The sequence below is a fragment of the Centropristis striata genome, chromosome 7 (genome assembly GCF_030273125.1).
Source record: "Centropristis striata isolate RG_2023a ecotype Rhode Island chromosome 7, C.striata_1.0, whole genome shotgun sequence".
Taxonomy (NCBI): Eukaryota; Metazoa; Chordata; class Actinopteri; order Perciformes; family Serranidae; genus Centropristis; species Centropristis striata.
In genome coordinates this window covers 37,571,259-37,598,589 of record NC_081523.1, presented here as the reverse complement: position 1 = coordinate 37,598,589, position 27,331 = coordinate 37,571,259, and the positions used below count along the sequence as shown (strand labels likewise).

The window sequence follows — 27,331 nt, the reverse complement described above, 5'->3', positions numbered from 1 at the left end:
AAGCAACTCTTCAATCATTTCAGTTACCAAGTTAAACTTAGAATAAACACTCTGAGGTCAAGGTTTTACAGTTTTTAGCAAAAGAAACAAGGTGGTTAAAGGTACTCTTGCATAACCAGATATCTGAGACAATGAAGCATGAGATTATTTAAATTAATCCTAAATCAGTGATTCCCAACCAGGGCCACTTCTAGGGACTTTAATAACAGTTTAAATAGTTAACTCACATTTAATTTTTAGTTGTTTAACTGAACTAATTAGCTAAAAATAAGGATTGAATAGTTGAAATAATTCACTAGAAGCAATGATGAAACAGCTGAAATACTAAACTAAAATTCAGAACTAAACTGTTGAAATATTTGGTTAAAAGTAACATTGAAACAGTTTAAAGTTAGCTAAAAACTGGTTGACAGGTAAAGCTTGTGCCACTTTAAGTGTTAGTGGTATAAATGGAAACATGGTAAACCATCTGTATCAGACAGGGAAGGTAACAGGGAACACTGATTTAAGTTCTGCTTACCTGTACCAAGGTTATTATAGTTCACGAATACTAACGAAATAACGAAATTGAAAAAACATTTTTGTTAACTGAAATAAAAATAAAAACTAGAGTTTTTTTTAAAAAAACGATAACTAACTGAAACTGTATTTTCTGGTTACAAAACTAACTCAAACTAACTAAAATTATAGTGAAAATGTCCTTCGTTTTTGTCTTTGTCACCTTTTTTCATCCGTAAACCTTTTTGGTTGATATGAAATCTATTTCATCTATCTGGTTTTATGACTTAATAAACTTATTGGGGCTGAGATGGATCAGACAAAGGAAATAAAGGATACATTTATTGTGACTTTTTTGAATCTGGCACTCAACAAATACCCCATTACAAAAAAAACTAAAACTAACACTAAAACTAATAAGTAACTAAACTAAAACTAAGCATTTTCCAAAATCAGTGTTCGTACACTTTAGAAGTGGTGAAATTCAAGCATTTTTCAAGGACTTTCAAGGTAAATTTTCAAGCTTTTCCAGTATCTTACACCTGTTAAATTGCATGTTTTAGATGAGTACTTACACTCAAAAAAAGCAAACTGGGTGTCTTTTACCTTATATTTAGTCTAACATGTAGCTTCTACTAAATGAAATTATGTTTTGTAGTTACTAAAACTACAGTTTTAAAACATGTAGTTTCAGCATAAAATGCAACACTTTAAAATTTGCTAGAATACTTTATGTTAAAACAACCTAATGAAATTGCTGAATATAATACTCTTTGTTTAAAAATGATTTATTTCCTGAATAATTACTATTATGTTCATTTTCATATGGTAAAGGTAATCTTTTAGGCTAAACCACTTCAACCTAACTTTGTTTTGTTGGCTCAGCACAATTAATTCATGCACTGCACTATTTTAAAAAAAGTAGTTATAACGACCCTATTAAATAAAGTAACTCTTAATAATATCATTTTTCAAACTTTTCATCAAGTTTAAATGGCCCAAGAAAATTACGTTGGTATGTCACAATTACCCTTACAAATCTAGTTGGACTGACCCTGGTAATTAAGTCACAGTATCGCAAATACATCATGTTGACCCAAAATATTTATATTTTGTTGACGCAACATATTTATATTTTGTTCACTCAACAAAACTGTTTCTCGCTAAAGTAAAGCATTTTATTTAGGTGGAAATTTTTTCCATAATTTTATTTCATTCTGGTAACAAGTTATTTTTTTGAGTGTACATACTAAAAGGGGGAGATTTCACTGAACCATACCAACAGTGATGGTGTTACACTTTTAGGAGGAACGGCCTTCATTTCAGATAGGCTACTCATTATTTTTACATTGAACATGTGATTATCTATAGTCTATAGATGGATATAGTCAGATTGAAGAGAAATACAGTCAGAATTTCAAGCATTTACAAGCACTTTATCCAAAATCCTTTTTAAACCTTGAAATCCTTGAAAATGCTTGAATTTAAGTGTTGTATTTTCAAGCACCCGTACCAACCCTGCAAAAAGATTAAAACGAATTAAAACTAGTAAACTCACTCTAAAAACGAATTAAAACTAACTAAATTTGAAAAAAAAAAAAAAAATCACAACGAAATTAAAACTAAAACTAATGAAAAATCCAAAACTATTATAACCTTTAACCTTGTATTATAACCTATAACCAAAGCAGCCAGGACTAAATCCATCACATTACATGGATTGGATAAAATAAGTGGTTCCCGTGGCTGAGGCGTGCTGAAGCACTGCCACTATCAACCAAAAGGGGCAGACAGACAGTATTGTCACAGCCAAATGGCCTAACAGGATTAGATTCTGAAAATATCCCAGGCGGGGATGTCCCGGGTCTTATCTTAGCCAGGTCTTAGCAAGCTTTTCTCTTTGTGGGGAGCCACACTTGGCAAGAAAAGCCAATGTGACCACAGCTGGGAAACGCTGGTCAACAAGGAACGAACCAGGTCCCAAAGCTGTTACACAGAACCAGCCCACTGACTCTGAACAGCTTGAACTATAGTTGGTTAAAAGTACTTATTTAAATGCATTTTAAAGGTCTTCCCATGCAATTGATTCATCCTTTCATATCTTATCTAGGATTCTTTTATTGCTTGACTGCCACCAAATATATGAAAAGTAGAGCTGCAACAATTAATCGATTAATGACCGATAGCAGTAATTAGTCATTTATTTATTTATTTATTCCAGCCATAAGGTGGAAATGTATTTATTTATTTATTACTCTTCCCCTCATTTTGTCCTGAGATTGTTTGCACTGTGGTCCATTGGGGACTGGATATTGCTGCTACCCTCACACTGATTTGTTGCCACTGACAGAGGGAATTGTTGGTTTATGTGCTGTCCTGCTTTTGTTTTGTTTGTTTGTTTTGTTTGTTGTTTTATTTTTGCTTTGTCTCGTGCGCTGTCTGACTGGAGACTGCAAACTGAATTGCCCTATTTGGGTTAAATAAATTTGTTTGAATTTGAATTGAATTGAATAATCGAACAATTATCAATTATTGAATTAATCGTCAACTATTTTGATAATTGAATAATTGCTTTTGGGCAGTTTTTTTAAAGACAAAATTCTCTGATTTCAGCTTCTTCAATGTGAATATTTCTGGTTTCTTTGAGGTTTTTGAATCCTCCCTAAAAACACACTTTTTCTCCCTGGCTTTTAATCAAAAACAAAATTGTATGCAATTTTAAATTTTTTATTGTTTTTTTATATTTTTATCTTTTTTTATTCTGTTGTTGCATTGTGTTTATGTATTTTAGTATTTTAGTTTTTACCTTATTTCCTGCAACTGTGATACCTGTACAGCACTTTGGTCAACCCCGGTTGTTTTAAATGTGCTTTATAAATAAAGTTTGACTTGAATTGACTTGACTTTGTTCCTTTCTGACAATTAACTGAATATCTCTTTGGTTTGTGGACAAAACAAGAGATTTGAGGACGTCATCTTGCAGTTTGGGAAACACTGATTGATATTTTTATACATTTTATCGACCAAACAACTAATCGATTAATCGTTTAAATAATGGACAGATTAATCGATGATGTAAATAATCGTTAGTATCCCTGCATCCCTAATGAAAAGTGCTATAAAAGTTTTTTTACAATGGAGAAATCAGTGCGTTTCAACAGACATTGATGATACAAGAGCAACTAACAACAAAGTAATATCCAGTCATATAATAATCAGTGGTATACAAACAGTGGGCAATAAAAAAAGAACATTTTAAGGGTGGAGTTGTGTTTAAAGGGTGAACAAGACAAACAAAACAGAGCCTGACAGCCATGCGTACCTTTTGCTTTAGCTGCCTCAATCGTAGCTATGTTAATGAGAGTTGAGGAAGGGGGGAAAAAGAAGGTCATCAAAGACAGCCAGAGATAAAAGTAAACAGTAATATTTGATGCTGAACCCTGTGGTGATGAACAGGGCCCTTACCCATGGCACTGTCATTATACATTCAGAATTCACAGCAGATGTAAAAACATCATTAACACGTTAGTCAGTGGGTGGGAACGTCAGAGAGAAGAAGCCTGCTGGAGATTTAAGATGGTGTTGGTGTTAAAGGGTCACGAGGACTTAGGTGTGGAGAGCTGAGGAGGATTTGGCTGAGGACTAAGATCTAAGGAGGGACGGGAGGCCTTACAGGGACCACACCACCATCACACATTTGTACAGTGAAGGGAAAGCTGTAGGAATCACATACATCAAACACAACATCAATCCAAAACGTGAAAAAAATGTTCAGAATTTAGTCGAATTTAGTAACACTCAGTGGTCTACATTACATAATTAATAGGGCCGGGACTTTAACGTGTTAATTAAGATTAATTATTACACAAAAATTAACATGTTTAAAAAATTGACGCATTTTAAACGCACTTATTTTTGTACCGCGGAACGTTTCTCACTGGATGAGTTTCAGGAGGACCGATTATACTGGAGCACCAACTAGCGTTGATGAGTTGAGACAACAACAAACCACAGTGAACATGAAGGAAGAAGCTGATGAGACCTTTGGTTGGCCCCGTGGATGATGGGACATTTAGTTACTAAAAACCAACGGATGGAAGCGTCCATAAGAGCATGGTGGTGTTGCTAGGCAACAAGGAATTCACATATCACCATAGCAGCACATCCAGCCTCAAGTATCACCTCGATGCTAAACATATAGCAGCTAGCGGCTAGTGTGCTAGCTAGCGTGGATTGTGTTTTACTTCAAAAACCAAAGTATTCTAGTTTACAGAAGGTCTACCTACCTATAGGCTACCTGGATTTATGAAATGTACTATATTTATAAATATGTTATTGCTACACTTAATGGGAAAAATATACACATATTTTAATGCAAACGATTCTATCATTACCATTTTTCCTCATCAATTTTCATTCAGATTTTGTTCTTAATACTTTGTTAAAAACCTTTATATTTGATTATATTCTGTTAAATTTGACATTTTTAAACAAATGTATATTTATTTCTATAAAGTTTATTAAATATTTATTGTATATAAGAGTGGGGAAACCATGACATTTTTATCTGGATGCATTACGGTAATGGATTTGTGAATCAAAAATATGTTTAAAAATATAGGAAATATTATTTTAACATAAAACAATGAATTGTCCCTTATTATGGCTATATGGTTCATTCATATAAAAGTGAAATATATTTAGTTTAATAAAGTATGTCATTATAATCTTTACAGACAGAACTTAGACTGGCTTCATGACAATCACCCTAATAGGGTTAAATACAATACAGGACACCCTATTAATGGATTAGAATTGTAAATGGGTTTAAATTTAGCCTAGTAACAAAAAATAAGCTTTTTGAAACTAGCTACTTTTTTGGATTTCTGTTTCCAGTCACACATATATTTTGGAGAAGTCACTTCTTGTCACAGTCACATGACCACCACACCAGGGTGTTGCGTATGTGTCACTTAGGGATTTAATGAGTTAATGTGAAGCATAAAGCTGAATATGGGAGATTCTAGAAGATTTAAAGTGTTTGTTACACCCGTGTCACCGTGGGTTCTTAAGGGTTAATATTTGATTCCACAAGCCGTATTTACTTCTTATTGGATGTACAGGTTTTAAGAACACCTGAATCATTAAAATGTCTAAATGAAGAAAGTCATCTAAGTGCATGAAGTAAAATTTCTCAGAAGAATTGTGAAGCTTTAAAGGTAAGTGAGAGCTGTATTAAATTAGCAGCTTGGAGAGGTGCTTTGTTATTGTTGACACTTGATAAAACACTTCTTGTTCTTGGTGAGCCTGTACTGAATCTTAAATATCCTGAAACTGGTTCATTTGTAGACTGGGGCGTTCCCTGGAACTGCCTTTCAAAAATCAGTGAGCAGTGCCTCCCACAAAATGTCAGCAGTTGTACAGTAGCTTCAAAAACAAAGTGGGAAAACAAAGCGAAGAATCAAGAAGAATCCGTGTATCATTTGTTCTTTCAATTGGCAATCAAAAATAAAATAATGAAAAATTGACTGATTATTTTGTTATTTGTTTTTTATTATAACACAAAAAACGGAAAAAATGCTTGTTTTTTCATATTTTAATATTAGGCTCAGATCAAAAATACGAAATGGAGAAACGGGAACCAGGACTTAATTTGAATATTCAATTAATCTTATTTCCATATTTATGTATATATATATATATATATATATATATATATACACATATGCTCGCTTGGAGCAGTTTCAATGAATTTACCATAAATATCACAATATGGCGCACTACATTATATAGTTGCCATAAATATCACAATACGGGTCACTACATTATATAGTTACCATAAATATCACAATACGGGTCACTACATTATATAGTTACCATAAATATCACAATACGGGTCACTACATTATATAGTTACCATGAATATCACAATACGGGTCACTACATTATATAATTACCATAAATATCACAATACGGGTGCACTACATTATATAGTTACCATAAATATCACAATACGGGTCACTACATTATATAGTTACCATAAATATCACAATACGGACGCACTACATTATATAGTTACCATAAATATCACAATACGGGTCACTACATTATATAGTTACCATAAATATCACAATACGGGTCACTACATTATATAGTTACCATAAATATCACAATACGGGCGCACTACATTATAAAGTTACCATAAATATCACAATACGGGGCACTACATTACATAGTTACCATAAATATCACAATACGGGCGCACTACATTATAAAGTTACCATAAATATCACAATACGGGGCACTACATTACATAGTTACCATAAATATCACAATACCGGCGCACTACATTATATAGTTACCATAAATATCACAATACGGGTCACTACATTATATAGTTACCATAAATATCACAATACGGGTCACTACATTATTTATAGTTACCATAAATATCACAATACGGGTCACTACATTATATAGTTACCATGAATATCACAATACGGGTCACTACATTATATAGTTACCATAAATATCACAATACGGGTGCACTACATTATATAGTTACCATAAATATCACAATACGGGTCACTACATTATATAGTTACCATAAATATCACAATACGGGCGCACTACATTATATAGTTACCATAAATATCCCAATACGGGTCACTACATTATATAGTTACCATAAATATCACAATACGGGGCACTACATTATATAGTTACCATAAATATCACAATACGGGTCACTACATTATATAGTAACCATAAATATAGTAACCATAAATATCACAATACGGGTCACTACATTATATAGTTACCATAAATATCACAATACGGGGCACTACATTATATAGTTACCATAAATATCACAATACGGGTCACTACATTATATAGTAACCATAAATATAGTAACCATAAATATCACAATACGGGTCACTACATTATATAGTTACCATAAATATCACAATACGGGGCACTACATTATATAGTTACCATAAATATCACAATACGGGTCACTACATTATATAGTTACCATAAATATCACAATACGGGTCACTACATTATATAGTAACCATAAATATAGTAACCATAAATATCACAATACGGGGCACTACATTATATAGTTACCATAAATATCACAATACGGGGCACTACATTATATAGTTACCATAAATATCACAATATAGGCGCACTACATTATATAGTGACGGCTCACTTGACCTCAGTCATACTTCCAGGTCACGTAAACCCGACCAATTACATATTGACTAATATTGAAAAAACAAGCACTTTCTCATTTTTTGTGCAATATTAAAAAAAGAAAAGAAAGAAAAACAAAGAACAAAATATCCAGTCAGTTTTTCATTATTTGATTTTTTGATTGCCAATTGAAAAGGGAAAGTACGAATGATAAACAGATTAAGAATGATATACAAAAATACATAATGACTCGTCCTCCCTTTGTTCAGTCCAGGTTAGCTGATCTGATAGCTGTGTCAAGGGGAGCAGACATGGACAATGGCATTCTCCAAAAGGTCACAAACATGTGGTTTCTCCTTCAGTTGCTCTGGATCTCTGTCAGCCTCCAGTGTGACTAAGCCTGAGTCCCAGCAGGTCCTCCGACGGGAGAGACCAGGCTCTGACCTTTAGATCAGAGGTTCAGTGGCCACTTCCAGGTGACAGGTTGACCTCCCGACCAGCCAGCCCACAACTCAGCCCCAAAACTTTTTACTGTATAGACGGGGAGCTGGAGTCAAAGTCTAGTCAGAGCTTCCTGTGCCTATGGTGGGCCTGCCATCATTGATCTAGAACCCTTCAAAGGGACTAGCAGGACAGGGAAGCCAGTCTTTACCAACTTGATGTCAGAATAGACAGCAGTGTTTTGTGCGGAACAAGAGGTTTGCTATGCGCAAAATGTTATTAAAAGATATTTTCTGCCATGATGTAATTGCACTGGAAATGACGTGTCAGCATTTACTAAGAAACACACACTTTAATTGCTACTTTTGGTTTCAGCAGTACAAAAGTGTTCTAGTAGGGCTGGGCCTATATGAGGCCCTTATATGAGCCTGTCAAAAATGAATTTCTGTCACTTGTGACAGACAATAAAGTTCTATCTATCTATCTATCTATCATCTGGGCGATATATCCATATAAAAGATATATCGATATATTTTTAAATGTGAGATGGAATTAGACCATATCCCATATATCAATATAGTTCAAATTGTTTTTCTTTTTTTTATATATAAATGCTGCTCTTACTAGGGTTTGTCATATTTAGTTCTTTTGTCATTTTCGTTATTCTTTTCTCATATAAATATATTTATTTCAAAAAAAGATTGGCCTATTTTATTTTATAGGCTATTTTTATTTAAGTTATTTTATTTTATTTAAATGTGCACTTCATGGAGCTTTGATTTCTTTAAAAAAGGTACTCCTGTTGTTATACAGTATTTATGTTCACTTAAATAAACAGTTTCAATAAAAATACTTTGGCTGAACATTTGCTCTCACTTTGTGATAAAAATATCGGGATATGTATCGTCTATCGATATTCAGCCTAAATATATCGGGATATGACTTTTGGTCCAAATCGCCCAGCCCTACTGTATCATTATGGGGTTAAAGGTATTGGTCGTCGGATTGTGTTACCTTCGGACAGATTTATCCTCTCATCTAACTCTCAGCAAGAAAGCAAAAATGTATATTTTTAGCTTTCTGACTTTACATTGACTATGGTATGGCTATGGCAGAAGATAATAATGATAATATGTAATTTTGCACATTGTTTTTGAAGCGTTGCAGCTAACAAGGAAAAAAAAGCCTATAAATAAACATGTTTTCATGGGACTTTTTTGTATATAGTTTTATTATATTGAAATTTTACCTTTTTATATGTTCATATTTGTATCCTACGTTTACATTTTCAAGTTCCAAAACAGTTCATTGACCATATTTTTGTTTTTTATTATAGTAAATAGTATAATTTTCCAACTTGGATTTCATGATTTTTTATGTATTTTTGGGCTCAATATGTTGATAAAGCAGGTTAAATCGAAAACATAATTGTCAGATTATTTAGGTGAAGAAAAAATGAATACTAAATATGGGTATAGTAAACATTTTTTATGTGGTAAATATAGCGGAATGAAGTTCTATTAATAGTGTTACTGCTTTGTAATTCCCCAGTATCTTGTGTCGTCTTCCGTACTGAGGTGCTAGAGGAGCGATAAATCATTTGCAGTAACTCCACGTCTTGACGAGAAATAAATAAAAAATAAGGTTTGCTCACAGCAAAAACTCTGAGTCAAAAAAACCCCACATGCGTCCTGACAAGGCGAGGAAATGTCCCCAGTGGTGAGTTGTGCTCAATGGCAGCTAGCAAAGGAAGAGTGAGAGAACGGGGTTACTGAGTAGAGAACACACTTACCAGTCTGTAAGGTCTGCTTTCCCCCTGACAACACTCCCACAGGAAGAGTTCCAGTTGGGGTGAGGCCTTTGAGTGTTAACACATTCTCGCTTTCCTCCCTAGTCCACAAACAAAACACACACACAGAGTATACAGATTACATCTCAGCCAGCAGGGCAGCGTGTGCACCTGGTGGTTACGAGGCTGTTCTGTAACCAATAGGTCACAAGTTCAATCCTCATTAGATATTTAACCTGTGCATGCTCACTGTTCTGATGGGCTGATAGACTGCCAGCTCTAAGTGCCTCGAGCCAAACTGCTGTCCTGGTTCTGTAAGTGGGTCAGTGACAACTGGTGTCAATTTTAGCAGCTGAGGCAATATTTTTACGGATTGCCTACAAGTGTTGAGATGTGTGTTCACACACAGTCATGTTAACACACTCGAATTTTCATATTGTCCATCTTTTAACGAGTTGAAAGAAAGGAACAGCATTAATCTGGTATATACAGGCCAAAACTTTGGACACCCCTACTCATTCAATGTGTTTCCTTTATTTTCATGACTATTGACATTGTGATTCATCAAAACTATTAATGAACACATGTGGAATTATGTACTTAACAAAAAAGTTTGAAATAACTGAAAACATGTCTTATATTCTAGTAAGCAAAGGGTGGTTACTTTGAGGAATCTAAAATACAAGACATGTTTTCAGTTATTTCACACTTTTTTTGTTAAGTACATAATTCCATATGTGTTTATTCATAGTTTTGATGCCTTCAGTGAGAATCTACAATGTAAATAGTCATGAAAATAAGCAAAACGCATTGAATGAGAAGGTGTGTCCAAACTTTTGGCCTGTACTGTATACTCTTACTGAATGGCCAAACTGTGGAGACTGTGGAAACCTTTAAATATTTGGGAACAGTGCTTGATGGCCAACTGAAATTCACAGGAAACACAGACTATGTATTTAAAAAATGTTTACAGAGAGTCAACCTGTTAAGGAGGCGGAGCAGCCTGGGGGTCAGCCAGATGATTTTAGAATTGGTGTACATCACAAATGTAGAGAGAGTGCTCACCTTCCAACTTCCTGTCTGGGAGACGTTACAGGGTCCAACTAGCTAAGACAGCTATTCTCAACCTTGGGGTCCTGGCCCCAATTGGGGTCGCGAGATGATTTCTGGGGGTCGCCAAATCATTTTGGAAGTCAACTCTGTCTCCACGGTGTTAAAGTGTTCATGTGTTATAGTCTTTTTGGTCATTTAATGTCTTTTTTTGGTAATTTAGTGGGGTTTTTTTTGTCATTTTGTGTCATTTTTTGGTAATTTTGTGTCTTTTTTGGTAATTTTGTGTCTTTTTTGGTCATTTTGTGTCATTTTTTGGTCGTGTTGTGTCTTTTTTGGGGTAATTTTGTCTTTTTTTTGGTAATTTTGTCTGTTTTAGTCATTTTGTGTCTTTTTTTTGTCATTTTGTGTCTTTTTTTGGTCATGTTGTGTCTTCTTTTGGGTCATTTTGTGTCTTTTTTTGGTCATTTTGGTTCCTTTTTTGTCATTTTGTGTCTTTTTTAAGTCATTTTGGTTCCTTTTTTGGTCATTTTGTGTCTTTTTTTGGTCATTTTGTGTCTTTTTTGTATGATCTGAACTGCGCGTGTGAGATTGTGTTCAGTGAGCGGGGGTCGCGGACAACATGCATGTTAAATTGGGGGTTGCGACTCAAAAAGGTTGAGAACTACTGAGCTAAGGGAGCCTTTAATCCCCAACACTACTCGCCTCCTCAACTCTACATAAGTGATGCACTAACTTTTAACTGCTCTTAATTGTTTTTTTCTTTTCTTTTCTTTTCTTACTCTAGGTTTTAACTGCATTCTCAACTGCTGTATGCTTTTAATGAAATTCTGTAACTTTACTGTGAGCCGAAGGCAAATTTCCACCATGGTGGATAATAAGGATTTATTGTATTGTATTGTATTGTATTGAAAGTCATCATACAGTCTAGTGCCTGGTGAGTCACCTGGTGCTAGCTCATTAATGCTAGCCTAGCAATTTTTATTTTTCAAAGGCAACTTCATTGTGCACTCAGCTGACCCGATTAATTCCACCAAAGCTACTGCATCTTCCTGGTCCCATGGTGACCTGCAATTCTATTTGGTAATTGTGACCCACACCCCACTGAACTCATTGTGATGTGTATATACATGTATATACAGACGGCTTGTTAATATGACAAAGGAAGAGCAACATGAAATGGAGAGTATTGAAGACAGGGTCAGACCTGAGGACGGAGAAGACTCGAGCCATCTTCCCCACAGCGCGGATCTTGTTCCGGATAACTTCCTTACGCATCGCTGATGTTCCACCTGGAACAAGTTGACAATGTGAAGTTAATGGTTACCACCTTGAGTATTCAAACCTGCCGTTTACATCCTTTGGGTGATTCTCATGAACATCTCATAGAAAAAATCCAAGAGCATTGAATACATATTTTCTTTGACCCTTTAAAACATATACAATCTAAAGACACTGTTTAACCCTTTGATGCACAACATATTGACCCTCTTCTAATGCACAACATGGGTAAAAAATGACCCGCATTCATTTCCCATGTTATTTAATGCTGCTGTGTGTTTCTGTGCTCTATCTTTTGATATCAACTTATTTTATGATTGAATATTCCAAGTATTCTTTAAATACCTTGTTTTTGATAACAACAGATCATTATTTCTATTTTGCCTCTCATACTTTGTGAAAAAAAAGTTTTTGTATTATTACATAGCTAACTACTTGGCTAAGTAGCTTGCTAAGCTAACCACTTAGCCAAGAAGTTGGCTAAGTGGTTAGCTTAGCTTAGCCTCATTATGGCTATATTGTTCACTCATATAAAAGTGAAATATATTTAGTTTAATAAAGTACGTCCTTATAATCTTCACAGACAGAACTTGGACTGGCTTCATGAGGGTCAACCCTTAGCACTTACTTAGCACTAAAATGAACAATATGTTTCATAAAAGCATTGTGGAAAGAGAACAAAGGATGAACAGATAATGCATTTGAGAAATGAACTTAAGGATTTCATGTAGAGCTGGACTGATATGGGATTTTTGAGACCGATGCTGATACTGTTTTTATAAGGGTGCAATTAATTAATAATGGATGTGGTGGCTGATATAGTCATTTTTTAACTGGAATGAAAAAAAGACCTTTTTGTGGATTGTGCACTGTCTCTGCAAATGTACCCTTTCTCCAACATAACGGCACATATCGGACAGCATAAACACAGATACCATAGGCCTGTGATAGGCCAATATTGGCCAATAATATCTGTCAAGTGATATATCTGTCTGGCTCTAGTTTAATGTTGTGTTTCAAAGCACAGCGAATGCTCTCCAGGGAGCAGAACTCCCTCATCAACAGCAGACATGTGAGACACAGACTTGAATTATGATGGAGTGTGGTGTATTAATCCCCTCATCAAAAGCTCATTTAAGAGTGTGTCGGCACTCATTTTCAATTCACCGAAATGAAAAACTAAACAAAAAAAAAATGCAATTTACAGAATAAGAGAGAGAATCTACAGCTCACAACCCAGAAAGGTGCAGAGAAGCAGAATTACTATCTAGCAATCATTTTTTAGGAGGACTGTCCATCAATTCATAATAATTGATGATAAATCCCACAATTTGGTGTGATTCATTGTGATTAATCACTTCCTCTTTGTCTTAAAACCAAATCTTGTAATAATGCAGATTTGTCTTGAACAGGGAGACTCATGGGTACCCATTTAGTTCATATAGCTGGAGGTCAGAGGTCAGAGGGCTGCTTTAAAAATGGCCATGCAAACCATTCCTCAAAGTTTAGCCTAATTTTTGAGCGTATTCGTCCCCTCCACAATATATCATGACATGGTTGGAAGCATTGAATTAGGTCTTCAAGTTTTCTTATGATAACAGTATCTTTAAAAATCTTAGATTTTTTAAGATTACATTTTTTTTTGGGTGCATATTTCCTTTTTAAGATCATAACTCATATACAACAACTTCCTTCCTTACTACTAATAATCAATAATTCTGAGGTTATTGAGTGAAAACTCTTAGTTAATGTCTTACTGGTTGTATAATAAGGCCATGCAGAATAAGGCATTAATAACTACTTAATAATGACTAATTAAGAGCCAATATGTTACTTATTTGCATGCTAATAAGCAGCTAATTAATGTTGAATATGTGTTCCCTAAAATAAAGTGTTACCCAGCTTTTTAGTCTTGATGTTAATACATTGTAAATACAATACCATTGTAAAATATTCCCATTTTTCAACAGATTTTTTCTTTCTTGCCAGAATGGTAATGTGTAAGAAACAGTATTTTACCATCATGGTACATGAAGAATATAGAGTAAAACCTGGAAATTACTAATAACAATTATTATTAAAAATGATCATTTATGCTGAACACCAACAAGAATGTATCAGGCGGTCTGATATTCTAATTATAATTGTTTTGCTCTCTCGATCTTACCTTCATACAGGTCATCTACCTCTGACATGAGCTCATCGTCAGAGCAGATGTTCAGTACATTCACCAGCATCTCCGTCACTGTGGGGGAGAGGAGCCACATTCAACTTGAGGCAGGGTTTGTGTCATACTGACTGAATGAATAATGTGGAAAAAAGGACCCCGAGATGAACTGATGAATTCAAGTATTTGTGATAAGGTGGAAATTGATAAAAAAATGTCAAAGGGATAAATCGATTTAATTTACAATATGTCTAAATGTCCTCTTCAAATTTAAACTTTTTAATTTCTGAAGGTCAACAAGCAGTCTATAAAAGCTTTTATACAATAAAGGGATTTTTACTAGAAAGTCCCCATGATGTCATAGTATGATAACATGGGGACTCCACTCATACACCCTCATTTATCAAACGAGCGTAGAAACCAGAGTAGATATGAGTGTATATTTGGTCTTACGACAGGGTTCACGTGTGATTTATCAAACGATCGTATCTCTCCAATCACAGCATGAGAATGATCAGCTGTTGATGAATGTGGTGGCTGGAAACAAGCGTCATTTAAATGTCACATCCTAATATATATGATATATTTATAATATATACCTGATTCAGATGGCTCGCCTCCAGAGTTTACAACACTGAAGGACGCAATACGGCCAAAAAGAGGATTTTTCCCACCTAAAGTCAGCTTTATTAGCAAAGTGCACTGTTATAAATAACAACAGGAGGAAATAGACATTTCACAGAAATATGCAGCGACGGAGGTTTACGAAATAAAAGTACTTATAGTTATAAACTCAAACAAGTGAATCGGTGAATGTTTTACATTTGGAGCACGGACTTAGAAGTTTTCACGGCTTTTGGTTGAAGGAGGTAAACAATGTTTTAAAGTAAGTTTTAATCCAAAAGAAGAGGAATTTCTCAGAGTCAGAAAGTGAAACACTGACGTCCAACAGCTGCAACACAACAAACTGGTTTTGTTTGGCAGCATAAAAAGTGAAAAGGAAGGAAATCAGTGGTGCTGTCAGCAGAGTAGCAGTGGAGCATTAAACTCCTGGTGAGGTGGGAATATTTCATTTATACATCGTGATATATAAAGCCCTAATAATCTATATAATATGGTGTATGATGGAGAGATATTATTAACCTCTTTACATTTAGTAATAATAGTGTTTCTATTGGGTCAGAACCGCTGGTGAAGGAGATGCTGACGCTCCAGTGTCCATGAGGATAATAATAATAATAATAATAATGGTAAATAACAGAAGACAACAACATTTAATATCGTCGGCTAGTATTCTGGTTAAAGAATTTCACGATCGCAGGCTGTATTAATTTTTTAAAGATTTTTTTTTAGCATTTTACTGCTACTGTATTTATTTTAGATTATGTTTTGATGATAAATGATGAAGCCTAAACATGTTTTGCTTTGTCACCATAAAAAAAATAAAAAAAACAATTTGTTTTATCAGCTCCAGACATCGATACAATAGTCTAAGATCAATTCTCAGACTCTAATTTGCGTACAGGAGCTGAGAGCAGACTGAGATCTGATCGTACCGCCCGCTCACGTCCACATTGATAAATGCCGAGCCTTGCGTAGAAATGATCGTACGCCCACTTTACGCTCACTTTCTCTCATATGCTCGTTTGATAAATGAGGGCCATAGTGTATACTCCACAGAGTCAAATAACCATAGGTAACTTTAAACAGGCTTTATATTGTGGTTTTCCATCCACATTTTTCCAATGAAAACAAAAAATGTACCTTTCTCTCCAACAAAAGGCAAAGACCACGTGAAGACATCCATGAAGTTGGGCAGCCAGTAAGGGTGGGGGGAGCAGTTGAACTGTCGGATGTTCATGACGTTGTTTTCATATTTTAATACAGCAGCTAGGATTGACAGAGGGAAAGAGATGGGAGGAGAGATTCAAGGACTGAAGCCTGGTAAATACAAGAAAGAAAATAACAATGAGAGTGAGAAAAATAGACACCTTTGTTGTTGTAGACGTCTAGGTAATTTGGAGCTGAAAAGATTGTGATTAAAGAAGGGAAGCCTGTGGTCTGGCTTTTTCTGTACATCCGATACCTGTCAGGCCCCAAACACAACACTCATCAACATTTTCTAGATTATAATGTAGAGCAGGGGTGTCAAACTCAAATACACAATGGGCCAAAATTTAAAACTTGAATAAAATCGCGGGACAACATTGAACAAATAAACCTTTTAATATATACCAAACATGTTTTGCTTTAACATTAAATATGGAACCAGCAACGCTTATAAACATACAATATATAACTAAATAGTGCAGACATGCAAAATCAAATTTCAAATAAAAAACACATCAATGTCATTAATTTATTAAATAAAAAATAAATAAAAATCGTATGCCTCTTTTCTATTTGCATCCTTCTGATTTAAATATCAAAATAAACTTTTTCAACAGGTTAATACATTTAAAAATAAAATAAAAATAATAAATCTAGTATTAGCGGTAAAGTGCCGTATAATACCGGCGGGTCAGCTTTTATAGTACAATAATAATATAATAATTTGATATTGGCTCGCGGGCCAAATAAAATTACACTGCGGGCCAAATTTTGCCCGCGGGCCAGAGTTTGACACCCCTGATGTAGAGGGAGATTTATCATAAAGTTGTAAGCTACTTACCCTGCATCCTGTGCTTCATGGGCTCTTATTACTGACAGCAAGTTATTGTTTACCAAGAAGTCACAGACTGCTGAGTAACTGCAACAAGAAAGAAAAGCAGAGAGGGAGATCTCTTAAAATAGTGAGTGGAGGTCAAAGCTTATTACAAACTAAATCTATCAAAGGAACAACATGAGGCCAACCCACTGACTGTTGTCTGCCTAAGGAAATACATTCAGATGTATTTTCAGCAGGCCATGGGGGTTTAAGATGTGGATCATGGACTCTGGTATTTATGGGCTCTGCTAGCCTCTCCATTAACTGGAGACAACACTCAAAGTAGCAGAAGAAGGCAAGAGAGCAGACGAGCTCAGCTGGATGAGACGACTTAAGGGTTTTTACTGCCTTTCCTTCTTTCACCACCCTACGAATCCATTAGGAATGAACAGGGAAAGTGTGTGGATCCAATGAGGTATTTGTAAGTCCCAGGATGCCAAATTACATACCGTATTTCCTCAAATAGTAGCCGAGGCTTCTATTAATAAAAAATCAGTTTGGGACCTGGCTAATAATAGGGGCAGGCTATTATTTGAAGGAGGCTTGTAGAACCTGATAAAGTAATAAATTCCCGATACTGTTATAACCCTGATAATGTTCACTTTGCTATGTTATTAATATTATTTCTATTATTATTATTATTATTATTATTATTATTATTATATATACTGTTGCTGCCATTACTATTATTACTATATACTGTAATATACTACTATTATTATTATTATTATACCGGCCTTATTTATTATTATTATTATTATTACTATTATTATTATATATTATATATCATATTATTTTACTTAAAATTACTTTATTTATATTTTTCATTTTATTTTTTGTTGTTTATTATCTATTATTACATAATATATTATATATATTATATTATATACTGTACTGTTATTATTATTATATACCGTCTAGTCACTATAGCATTGTTGCCATCATATCACCAGTTTAATTATCAGGTGTCTGTCTATCTATCTAATAAAAATCTGCACTTGAGTCCATTGAAAATGTAATAAAACCTGATAATGTAATAACTTCCCGATAATGTAATAAAGTGCATTTCCCAATAATGTAATACACTTTTTACCAATAATGTAATAAAGTATAACACCAAGCACCTTTAGATTTCAAGAAGCTGTTGAATGCATTCGTTGTCATGGATACCTTGTTAGTGAAAAACGGATGAACGGGTCAAAAGTGAATAAACATTCAACTTTGACCTGTTGGTGGCGCTAGAGCTCTTGAGCTAGAGTTGATACACAGTATCACCACTTGAACCCAAGTAATGGGTGGTCTGCTGTTAAATTATTACAATATTGGGGAATTATTACATTATCAGGACTCGCGAAATGAAATGAATGAATGAAATTCTATGCTTACATAGAAACGTGTTCATAGTATTCATATAGTTAAGAGTAGAAAATGTCAGATTACGTGAACATAAGGTAAGACCTCTGAGCTCACATTGTTATTTAAACAGCTTTTTAATAGAATGTTTAGTATAACTCATCAGCCTTTTAACTCTCCTCTTGCTTAGAAGAATACAATAATGACGACATGCTGAAAAGCCTTTAGGTGGAGAGATTTCTCCAGATTCTCTTATTCCTTTAAAAATGTGATGATTTTTTAAATCCTGAATTCATTTCAAATGTGTGTTGAGAAACGTTGTCCTTAAACAATGTTTTCATTTTCACATGTAGTGCCCGATACTATTTACATTGCAACACATAGAGTGTGCGGCTAATGGTGCGTTCAAGGTCTACATGAATGTCAGAATTTTCCACGTTGTTCCGAGCTCCAAGTTCCGACTTTCAAGTTCTGACTTTGAGTGTAAATTAAACACAACCTACAGCGTTACGGTAACAACGTGTTAGACCCACCTTCAAAATAAAAGCAAACACATGTAGCTTTCAAAATAAGAGCACATGGATGTGTTGGCAGAGTCCACCACAGAATGAAGATTGTCAAAATAAGACGCCTTAAATAAAACATAGAAGAACCCTTATTCTCCTTTACAATAATTCTCTAAAATATGCAATGATTCAGATGGAATAGTGGCACAAGAATGTGCGAGAGGCACCAAATTTAGGCTTTTAGGGCAAAAATGTTCTCCGGGGGAGTATGTTATGTAAGTTGCTGTTGCACTACTGTTTTGTATAGGGCTACTGTTTTATTTAATAATAAATATAAAAATAAATGGCTTGAATCTGCTGCATTAATTCATGTTTACAAAGGGTTTAACCTGAGCCAGGCCTTACCACAATGATAATCATATCACAGTCATGCAGGTGTAGCATGATATTTTTTTTATAACATACTGCTATCGGATCGGTACTCAGTATCAGCCGATACCCACAGCACAAGTGTCGGAATTGGTATCGAGAGGGAAAAAATTGTATCCAAACATCTCTACAGGATATATTTTAAATAAATACATCCAATATATTATATATTTCCAATATTTCTATTTACTATTTATTAAGATGAGATAAGAATGTATCTTGTTATTTACTTTTTTATTATGCTTTTTTTATGAGTCCAGTACCTGAGTGCATTGAATTTCGTTGTATTTCTGTGCAATGACAAATAAAATCTAATCTAATCTAATCAATAGCCAATGACGATAAGTTAAGAGATCACAGGAGTGATTACATTTTTTCCAGGGAACCAAATTTTCCTGAACCAATATAAATGACAGGCTGGGTCGGAGCTCCAAGAGCAGGTGCTGTTCTGTTTTATAACACAAAACTACCAGACTGTTCTTTCCTGTTCTGATCAGGCTGTTGGCATCTGTTAACCTATTTTGCTGTCATGCAAGTCATGTTTCCTGTGTGTTTCCTATTTTGAACAAGTGTTTTTTTTTTGTTAACCTGTTTTCAGAGGACCAATCTTGAAAGTGCCTCAATACACTGACCTAAAAAAAAGTGACGCTCCATCATCTGGCCTGTGTGATGCAGCATATTTTCTATGTTATAATAATTGGTCATTATTTTGTATAGTTGTTTGAGATTGCTCTCCAAAAAGCAACACCCAATTTGCCAAAAACAATGGTTTACAATATAATTAAGTGCTGTATATGTGTTTGTTCTGTGAGTTTGGCATGTGTTTGCAGGAGTGAAGAAGGCAGCGATGTTATGTAATACCTGAAAAAGTAAGAGCAGCCTCTGACAGAGTTATGGTTGAAGTGTTCATTTGTCTTTTCACTGCCGTAGTCCTCACCAGGGTCAGCCCAAATCAGGTCACACATTGGCCCAAATGCTGGAGGCTCTTTAAACCTGTCTAACTGTTAAGAAAAACACAGACACAGACACTTAGAAGAGTTACTGTATGGTTTAGACTGACTTCTTGGATGCAGAAGACCTCTGTGATAAAAGGTAAACAAACTGCAGTAGCCGTGCCAAACTAATATAACAGTATAATACAGTTCATTTGATTTCAGTCCAAAGTAGCATTTAAAAAGGGTAAATGTTCACTTACTTTCCTTATATCGTCTAGGCAGTTGATTTCTGGTGAGAGTCCACCATGCACACATAGGAACTGTTGGTTAAGCAGGGCAGCGAGGGGCAGGCAGTCGAAGGCCTCCATACAGGCGTCATACACCCGTTCAGAGTATTTAATTTTACCTGCAGAGAACATTAAATATTGTTAGTTTGTGTAGCTCATAGGGTTGTCAAAAGTATCGATACTCCAAAAAGTATCCATACTAAAACGTTGTATCCGGACACGATACTCATTTTAAAAAGTATCGATACCCCCCGTGCACAGCATACAACCTCAAAATATTGTTCTAATAACTATTGAAATCTAATTGAATTTGTTTATTTATTTTTTGCACTACCTCAGACCTGAAGCTTGTTATCATAGTTGCAGTTTCTTTTTGCACAACTGTTTTTTTTTATTATAAATATTTAACCTGTGGTTCTGTTCATTTTTACATGTTGCATTTTTCTTGTTTTTTTTAATACTTTATTGCAAGGCTTCTTAATTTCACAAACATAATGAGTCATTTCGTTTTCTTTACAATATTGTACCTTGCATTTTTCCCCCCTTTTTTTCAAGGTATATATTCACAAAGTAAATAACAAAAACATAGGGTAAACAGACAAACATATATACAAGGCAAACTGGCATTCCCCAAATGAGGATCTCCAAGAAAAGAAATAAACAACAAACTAATGACACAAAACAAACAAAAAAACAAAAACAAAAACAAAAACATTTTCTTGTTAATAAAAATATTTCTGTTAAATTTTGGAGTCTTTGTTTTTATCCTGTTGGTATCGAAAATCAAATATTTTCCTGAGTATCGGTCTCCAGTTGAAAATTTTAGTATCGTGACAACCCTAGTAGCTCATCTCTCTGATAACTTCTTCAAACTTCTGTTGTTGGCATCAAGGTTTGTCAGAAGTGTTGTGGAGGAGTAACGCAGTGCTGGTTTGAAAGCAGAGGAGTCGTAGTGCAGATGATTTCTTCCAGGCAGCGTCTGCTGTGTCACTAGCACAGCGCTGCAGGTCAGATTAGGCCAGGAGGAAGTCATGCCCTTATATGGCACCAGCAGCCAGAGCACAGCCAGGACACAATGTTACAACTAAAGACAATGCTGGAGTGCCAAGCAGGGTTAGAATAGTTTGGGATTTTTTAGTTTTAATTTTGTTGTGATTTTTGTTTTCAAATTCAGTTAGTTTTAGTTTAGATTTTAGAGAGAGTTTGCTAGTTTTAGTTTGGTTTTTAGTTTTTGAAAATGCTTAGTTTTAGTTTTTTGTAATGGGCTATGTGTTTGGTGCCAGATTCAAAGAGGTCATAATAAATTTAGCCTTTATTTCCTTTGGTTTATCCATCTCAGCCCCAATAAGATTATTAACTCTTACAGTTCCAGGTGTTTTGTATTCTGGTTGGAGTGTAACATCCCAGTCTCAGTAAACATATTCACCATGTGTTCCTGCATGTTCACTAACCAGCAGCTGTTTATTTGGAGCTAAATAAATACATTTCATATCAACCAAAAAGGATTATGCAGTGTTTCCCTACAAGTATTCTGCTGCTGCTGGATTTTCAGCGCCACCGCAAAAAAATGAGAGTTGTAATCTCATGGTTGAATTGAAGACTTTCACTTGCAGACAGTGAAAACACAACATCCAGAGTCTACAGAGTGTTGCACCAGCAACACTTTTACCATAATAACTAAACGGTTTGCTCTATCAGGAAAATTCCAAAGTTTCCTGAAAGCTGAGAAGTTTCTCTTTACAGCCAACATGGTGTCATTACGGTAATTTCACTCTCGCTGCTCCTGGAAGCCCACAAAGCAGGAATACACACACTCAGTAGCGGAGAAATAGAAACACTGGATTATGTATGAAGAAAGTTGACAAAGACAAGGTTTTTTTTTTCCACTATAATTTTAGTTAATTTTATAACCAGACAATAGAGTTTCAGTTAGTTATTGTTTTTAAAAAATGTTTTATTTCAGTTAACGAAAATGTTTTTTCAATTCTAGTTTCCGTTATTTCATTAGTTTTCGTTAACTATAATAACCTTGGTGCCAAGTGAGTGCTGCATTCAATTTACAGTTCTAAGGTCAAAGCTGTGTATTTGAAATTAGAGTTCTTTCATCATTTAGCATGTGGAAAGTTTAGTGATAGACCTCTTTTTACAGTTATACTGTATATAATAGTATCTGAGTATCTGTAGTCACATGTGTATACACAATGATTTCAACAGTTTTTGTAGTTAGAAAAAGTTGGGATTCAGTCTCACAGGATCGACTAATCTACTGTTTTAAAAGGGCTGAATGCCAGTAAAAAGGAGTCTGCCTCCTGGATGCACAATCCACTGTCAAAACAATCAGACAATCTTTAGAATACAGATGTATAAAGTTATATAAATGACATCACTGCCTAATACCTACCTGTCTAAGGCTTTTTTTTTGAGGAATTCAATGATTTTAAAAACCAACAGATATGCTGTTAAACCTGTTAGTGTTTTTATGTGTGAAACATAATGACTCTTAACTAAGTATGAATAAAGATTTCTTGTTGACTTTAATATCATTCATGCAATACTATAGTCCAGGGGTGGGCAACCTGTGGCTCTGGGGCCACATGAGGCCCTTCAGGCCGTCTGCAGTGGCTCCCTGTGACTGTGAAAATAACAAAAATTATCAAATGAAATGTATTTTCTATTCTCTTTACATGTTAATTTTTTCATTGGTGTTGGTGTAGGCCCAAAGCAATTTGTATTCCTGAATTATAAAAATGTGTTGCTTATATACAGCATTACATTTGATGTTATTTTTACATTTTAGTCAACTAAAATGTGACCATAGAGAAATAAAGTCTACGGCTCGGCATACATTTTGCAAACATTAAGCCTAGTTTAGAATTTTTACCTTCAATTACAAATCTCCTGAGATATTTTTGGTGTCCAGCTTCTCATTTGCACTTGTGTCCTGGCTGCATTCTGACAAAATCATACTAATAAATGCTCATTATTGTTTATTGTTTATTGTTAAAAGGATCCCCATCAGCTGTCACCAAAGTGGGACGAGCTAGTCTTCCTGGGGTCCAAAAAGAAATCACTGACGATGATAATGTAAAAACAATGAAACATTGTAGACATCATTAAAAATCATCAGAAATGATGTTAAATAAGTTATTAAATTCACAAGTATTACATTCATTATTACATTCATACAGTCCATTCCCTACTCACTAATTTAAATAGTGCATTCTCAAATGGTACTGTAAAGATATTTTGCTATTCAGCTTATGTATATTCAGAACATTATGACCTATTAGTATTATGGGTCGGTTCATTTAGACTCAGTAGGCTGTTTCATCTTCATAGTAAGGCTCAAAATAAGGCTCCATTATGATATTTTTCTCTTTTTTTGGCTTGCTAAGCAAACTACTTAGCTAACTTCTTGACTAAGTAGCTTCCTAAGCTAACTAGCCAACTTTTTGGCTAAGTATTTAGCTAAGTCGCTTGCTAAGCTAACTACTTAGCTTACTTCTTGGCTAAGTATTTAGTTACTTAGCTAACTTCTTGGTGAAGTAGTTAGCTTAGCAAGCTACTTAGCCAAGTAGTTAGCAATGTAATAAAATAAAAACGTTTTTTCTTCAATGTTTGAGAGGCAAAACAGAAATAATGATCAGTTGTTACTATAACAAGATATTTAAAGAATACTTGGAATATTCAATCATAAATCAAAAGATAGAGCACAGAAACACACAGCAGCATTAAATAACATGGGGAATGAATGAGGGTCATTTTTGACCCATGTTGTGCATTAGAAGGGGTGTTAATATGTTTTGCATCAAAGGGTTAAAAAGAAATGCACTATTGCCTAAATTTTTACAATTGAAGAATATAAATGCTATAAAATGCTTTGGGCCTACACCAATGATAAATGAAAATTAAAATGTAAATTTTTTTTGTCACAGCCTCATGGAGCCACTGCAGATGGCCTGAAGAGCCACAGAAAATCACAATTCACCTTAAAGTAAATAACTTTCCCTTTCTATACTGTGTTATTCAAATCAATCAATCAAAATTACTTTATTCATCCCCGAGGGGAAATTCAATTAGTCTGGTAGAATCTCTTGAAGAATGAATTGGCTCCTTTAGTTTACACACATACTTTTGGCTCCTTTCATTGTGAAAAAATGTATTTAATTAATAATGTAAGTATAACACCCCACCTGAAACAACCTCTGCCGACACCACTGACAGGTGGTACAGTGTGTAATGATACAGTTTGCGTGTGCAGATGAGGTGGTATGTGGGCTGAGGTGTAGTGACTGAAATCTATTTGCAGCTGAAGCCAAAGTGTCTTTGTTTCTTCGAGTTTGCATACTAATGCCGCCACACCTGTTTCTCACACACACACACACACACACGCAAACACACACACACACTTGTATTTCTATCTTTGTGAGGACCCTCATTGGAACAGTGAATTCCCTTGCAAGGTTATAATAGTTTTGGATTTTTCATTAGTTTTAGTTTTAAATTTGTTGTGAATTTTTGTTTTCAAATTCAGTTAGTTTTAATGAGTTTTTAGAGTGAGTTTGCTAGTTTTAGTTTAGTATTTATTTTTCTGAAATGCTTTAGTTTTTATTAGTTTTAGTTTTTTGTAATGGGGTATTTGTTGGGTGGGAGATTAGAAGAGGTCACAGTAAATTTTGCCTTTATTTCCTTTTATTATCCATCTTCATTATGTATGAAAAAAAGTTGACCAAGATGAAAATGAAGGACATTTTCAATATAATTTTAGTTAGTTTTGTAGCCACACAATACAGTTTCAGTTAATTATCATTTTCTTGTAACCTTAACCCTAAAACAAAGTCTTAAATCCAAAAAAAGAAGTGGGGACTGGCCAAAATGTTCTCACTTTGCAATAATGTCCTCACTCGCTTGGTTAAAAACGTGTTCCGGTCCTCACTATGTAAGAAGTACAAGAACACACACACACACACACACACACACACACACACACATTCTTGTACTTCTATCTTTGTGAAGGCCCTCATTGGAATTGTGAATTCCCTTGAAAGGTTACAATATTTTTGGCCAAAATGTCCTCACTTTCCAAAAATGTCCTCACTGTGTTGGTAAAAAAAACGTGTTCCGGTCCTCACTATGTAAGAAGTACAAACACACACACACACACACACACACACACACACACACACACACATTCTTGTACTTCTATCTTTGTGAGGGCCCTCATTGGAATTGTGAATTCCCTTGCAAGATTACAATAGCTTTGGCCAAAATGTCCTCACTTTGCAAAAATGTCCTCTCTCTGTTGGTTAAAAACGTGTTCCGGTCCTCACTATGTATGAAGCACAAGAACACACACACACACACACACACACACACACACACACACACACACAAATAGAAATCAGTGTGTAGGTGCAACTGTCTGAAAATCATCAGCAGCATGCCTGGCTGCTCTCCATGCTCCAGCAGTTTATCGTCTGCAACAAGAAAAAGAAAACGCTTCATCTGTGCTGCAGAGACTAACACTGATGAAGTGCCACATCATGTGAAGGGACTTCCTGATCCCACAGACTCTTTCTGACAAACACGTCCTACTGGTGGGAAGCTTGTTAATTTATTAGGGGAGTCAGTCGCCTCACACTTACAGGTATTTAATCCCTCGTTTGTGCCTGTTCTGGGTGGAATGATTAATTGATCTGCAGCAGTGACTGCGAGAGCAACACAGCACTGTGAGTACTATGCCACGCCATTATAGCCAGGCTTCATCTGGAAGCTGATTAATACAGGCCACTCTGGTGTGGTACAGAGAGCGTAGGAGCACATTAGACTGGACTCCACATGGCTGAGAGAAGCACTTCACTTACATTCCTGTTTGAAGGTGAAGTACTCTGTAAGGTGTCGGCACTCGTGGTTCCCACGCAGGAGGAAGAGTGTGTTGGGGTGGTTGATCTTGAGCGACCAGAGGTAGAGAACACACTGGGGAGACATGCAGCAGAGAGAGAAAACATGGGGAGAAGAGAGGAAGAAGTCAGAGATGTGTACTGATGATTATGTACAGACCTTGAAAGTCTAAGCTGTGAAAGTGCTTGTATAATTCGCTTTCAGCATTCAGTCAGATGCTGACAAGTTTCCAACCATCCCCTCCTTTACCCATGCATGTTGTTCACATTATTGCAGAAGACTGGAAGGAGCTGGTTTTACTGCAGTTGTTTGATTTAAAAAAAATAATAATAATAAAAGCAATGACATACTCCCACACACTTGTCTGCTTCATTTGTCTATGTTTCAGTCCGATAGTGACCTTGATGAAGGCAAGTTAGTTTAGCTGCCAGTTATGTTTCATATTTCGGCGGTCTGCAGGAGCTTTAAAAACAATAAATAAACCAAATGAACTCCTGTCGAATACAAATCCACACACACTGAGCCAGCAGGGGCTCTGAACACACTATAATACACTACTGCATGCCACAGAAAGATTTGTATTTCCTTCAGAAACTCATGAAGCAATAGGATGTTTTCTGCTGGTCGTAAAGGAGGCTCTAATTAAATAATTAGGGCCGGGACTCGATTAAAAAAATGAATCTAATTAATTAGAGGCTTTGTAATTAATTAATCGAAATGAATCGCATTTTAATTGCATATAAATATTTGACCTGAGAACAGTGAGAAGTGATTTTTTTCACAT

General features: G+C 35.1%; 1 protein-coding gene across 3 annotated transcripts in view; it reads right to left on the bottom strand.

Moving 5' to 3' along the window:
- ppp3cca (protein phosphatase 3, catalytic subunit, gamma isozyme, a) overlaps positions 1-27,331 on the bottom strand; it is a 63,774-nt gene that overhangs the window by 3,597 nt on the left and 32,846 nt on the right. For 2 of the 3 annotated variants that reach the window (XM_059336427.1, XM_059336428.1), the window contains exons 4-13: positions 26,511-26,622; positions 20,620-20,765; positions 20,286-20,425; positions 17,101-17,178; positions 16,421-16,515; positions 16,194-16,319; positions 14,430-14,507; positions 12,189-12,273; positions 9,935-10,032; positions 3,821-3,847 (exon numbers count right to left, since the gene is read on the bottom strand). In XM_059336427.1, coding sequence (XP_059192410.1) covers positions 3,821-3,847; positions 9,935-10,032; positions 12,189-12,273; positions 14,430-14,507; positions 16,194-16,319; positions 16,421-16,515; positions 17,101-17,178; positions 20,286-20,425; positions 20,620-20,765; positions 26,511-26,622 — 985 coding nt within the window. The remainder of the gene's footprint in view (positions 1-3,820; positions 3,848-9,934; positions 10,033-12,188; positions 12,274-14,429; positions 14,508-16,193; positions 16,320-16,420; positions 16,516-17,100; positions 17,179-20,285; positions 20,426-20,619; positions 20,766-26,510; positions 26,623-27,331) is intronic. The other variant, XM_059336429.1, reaches the window with a different exon arrangement.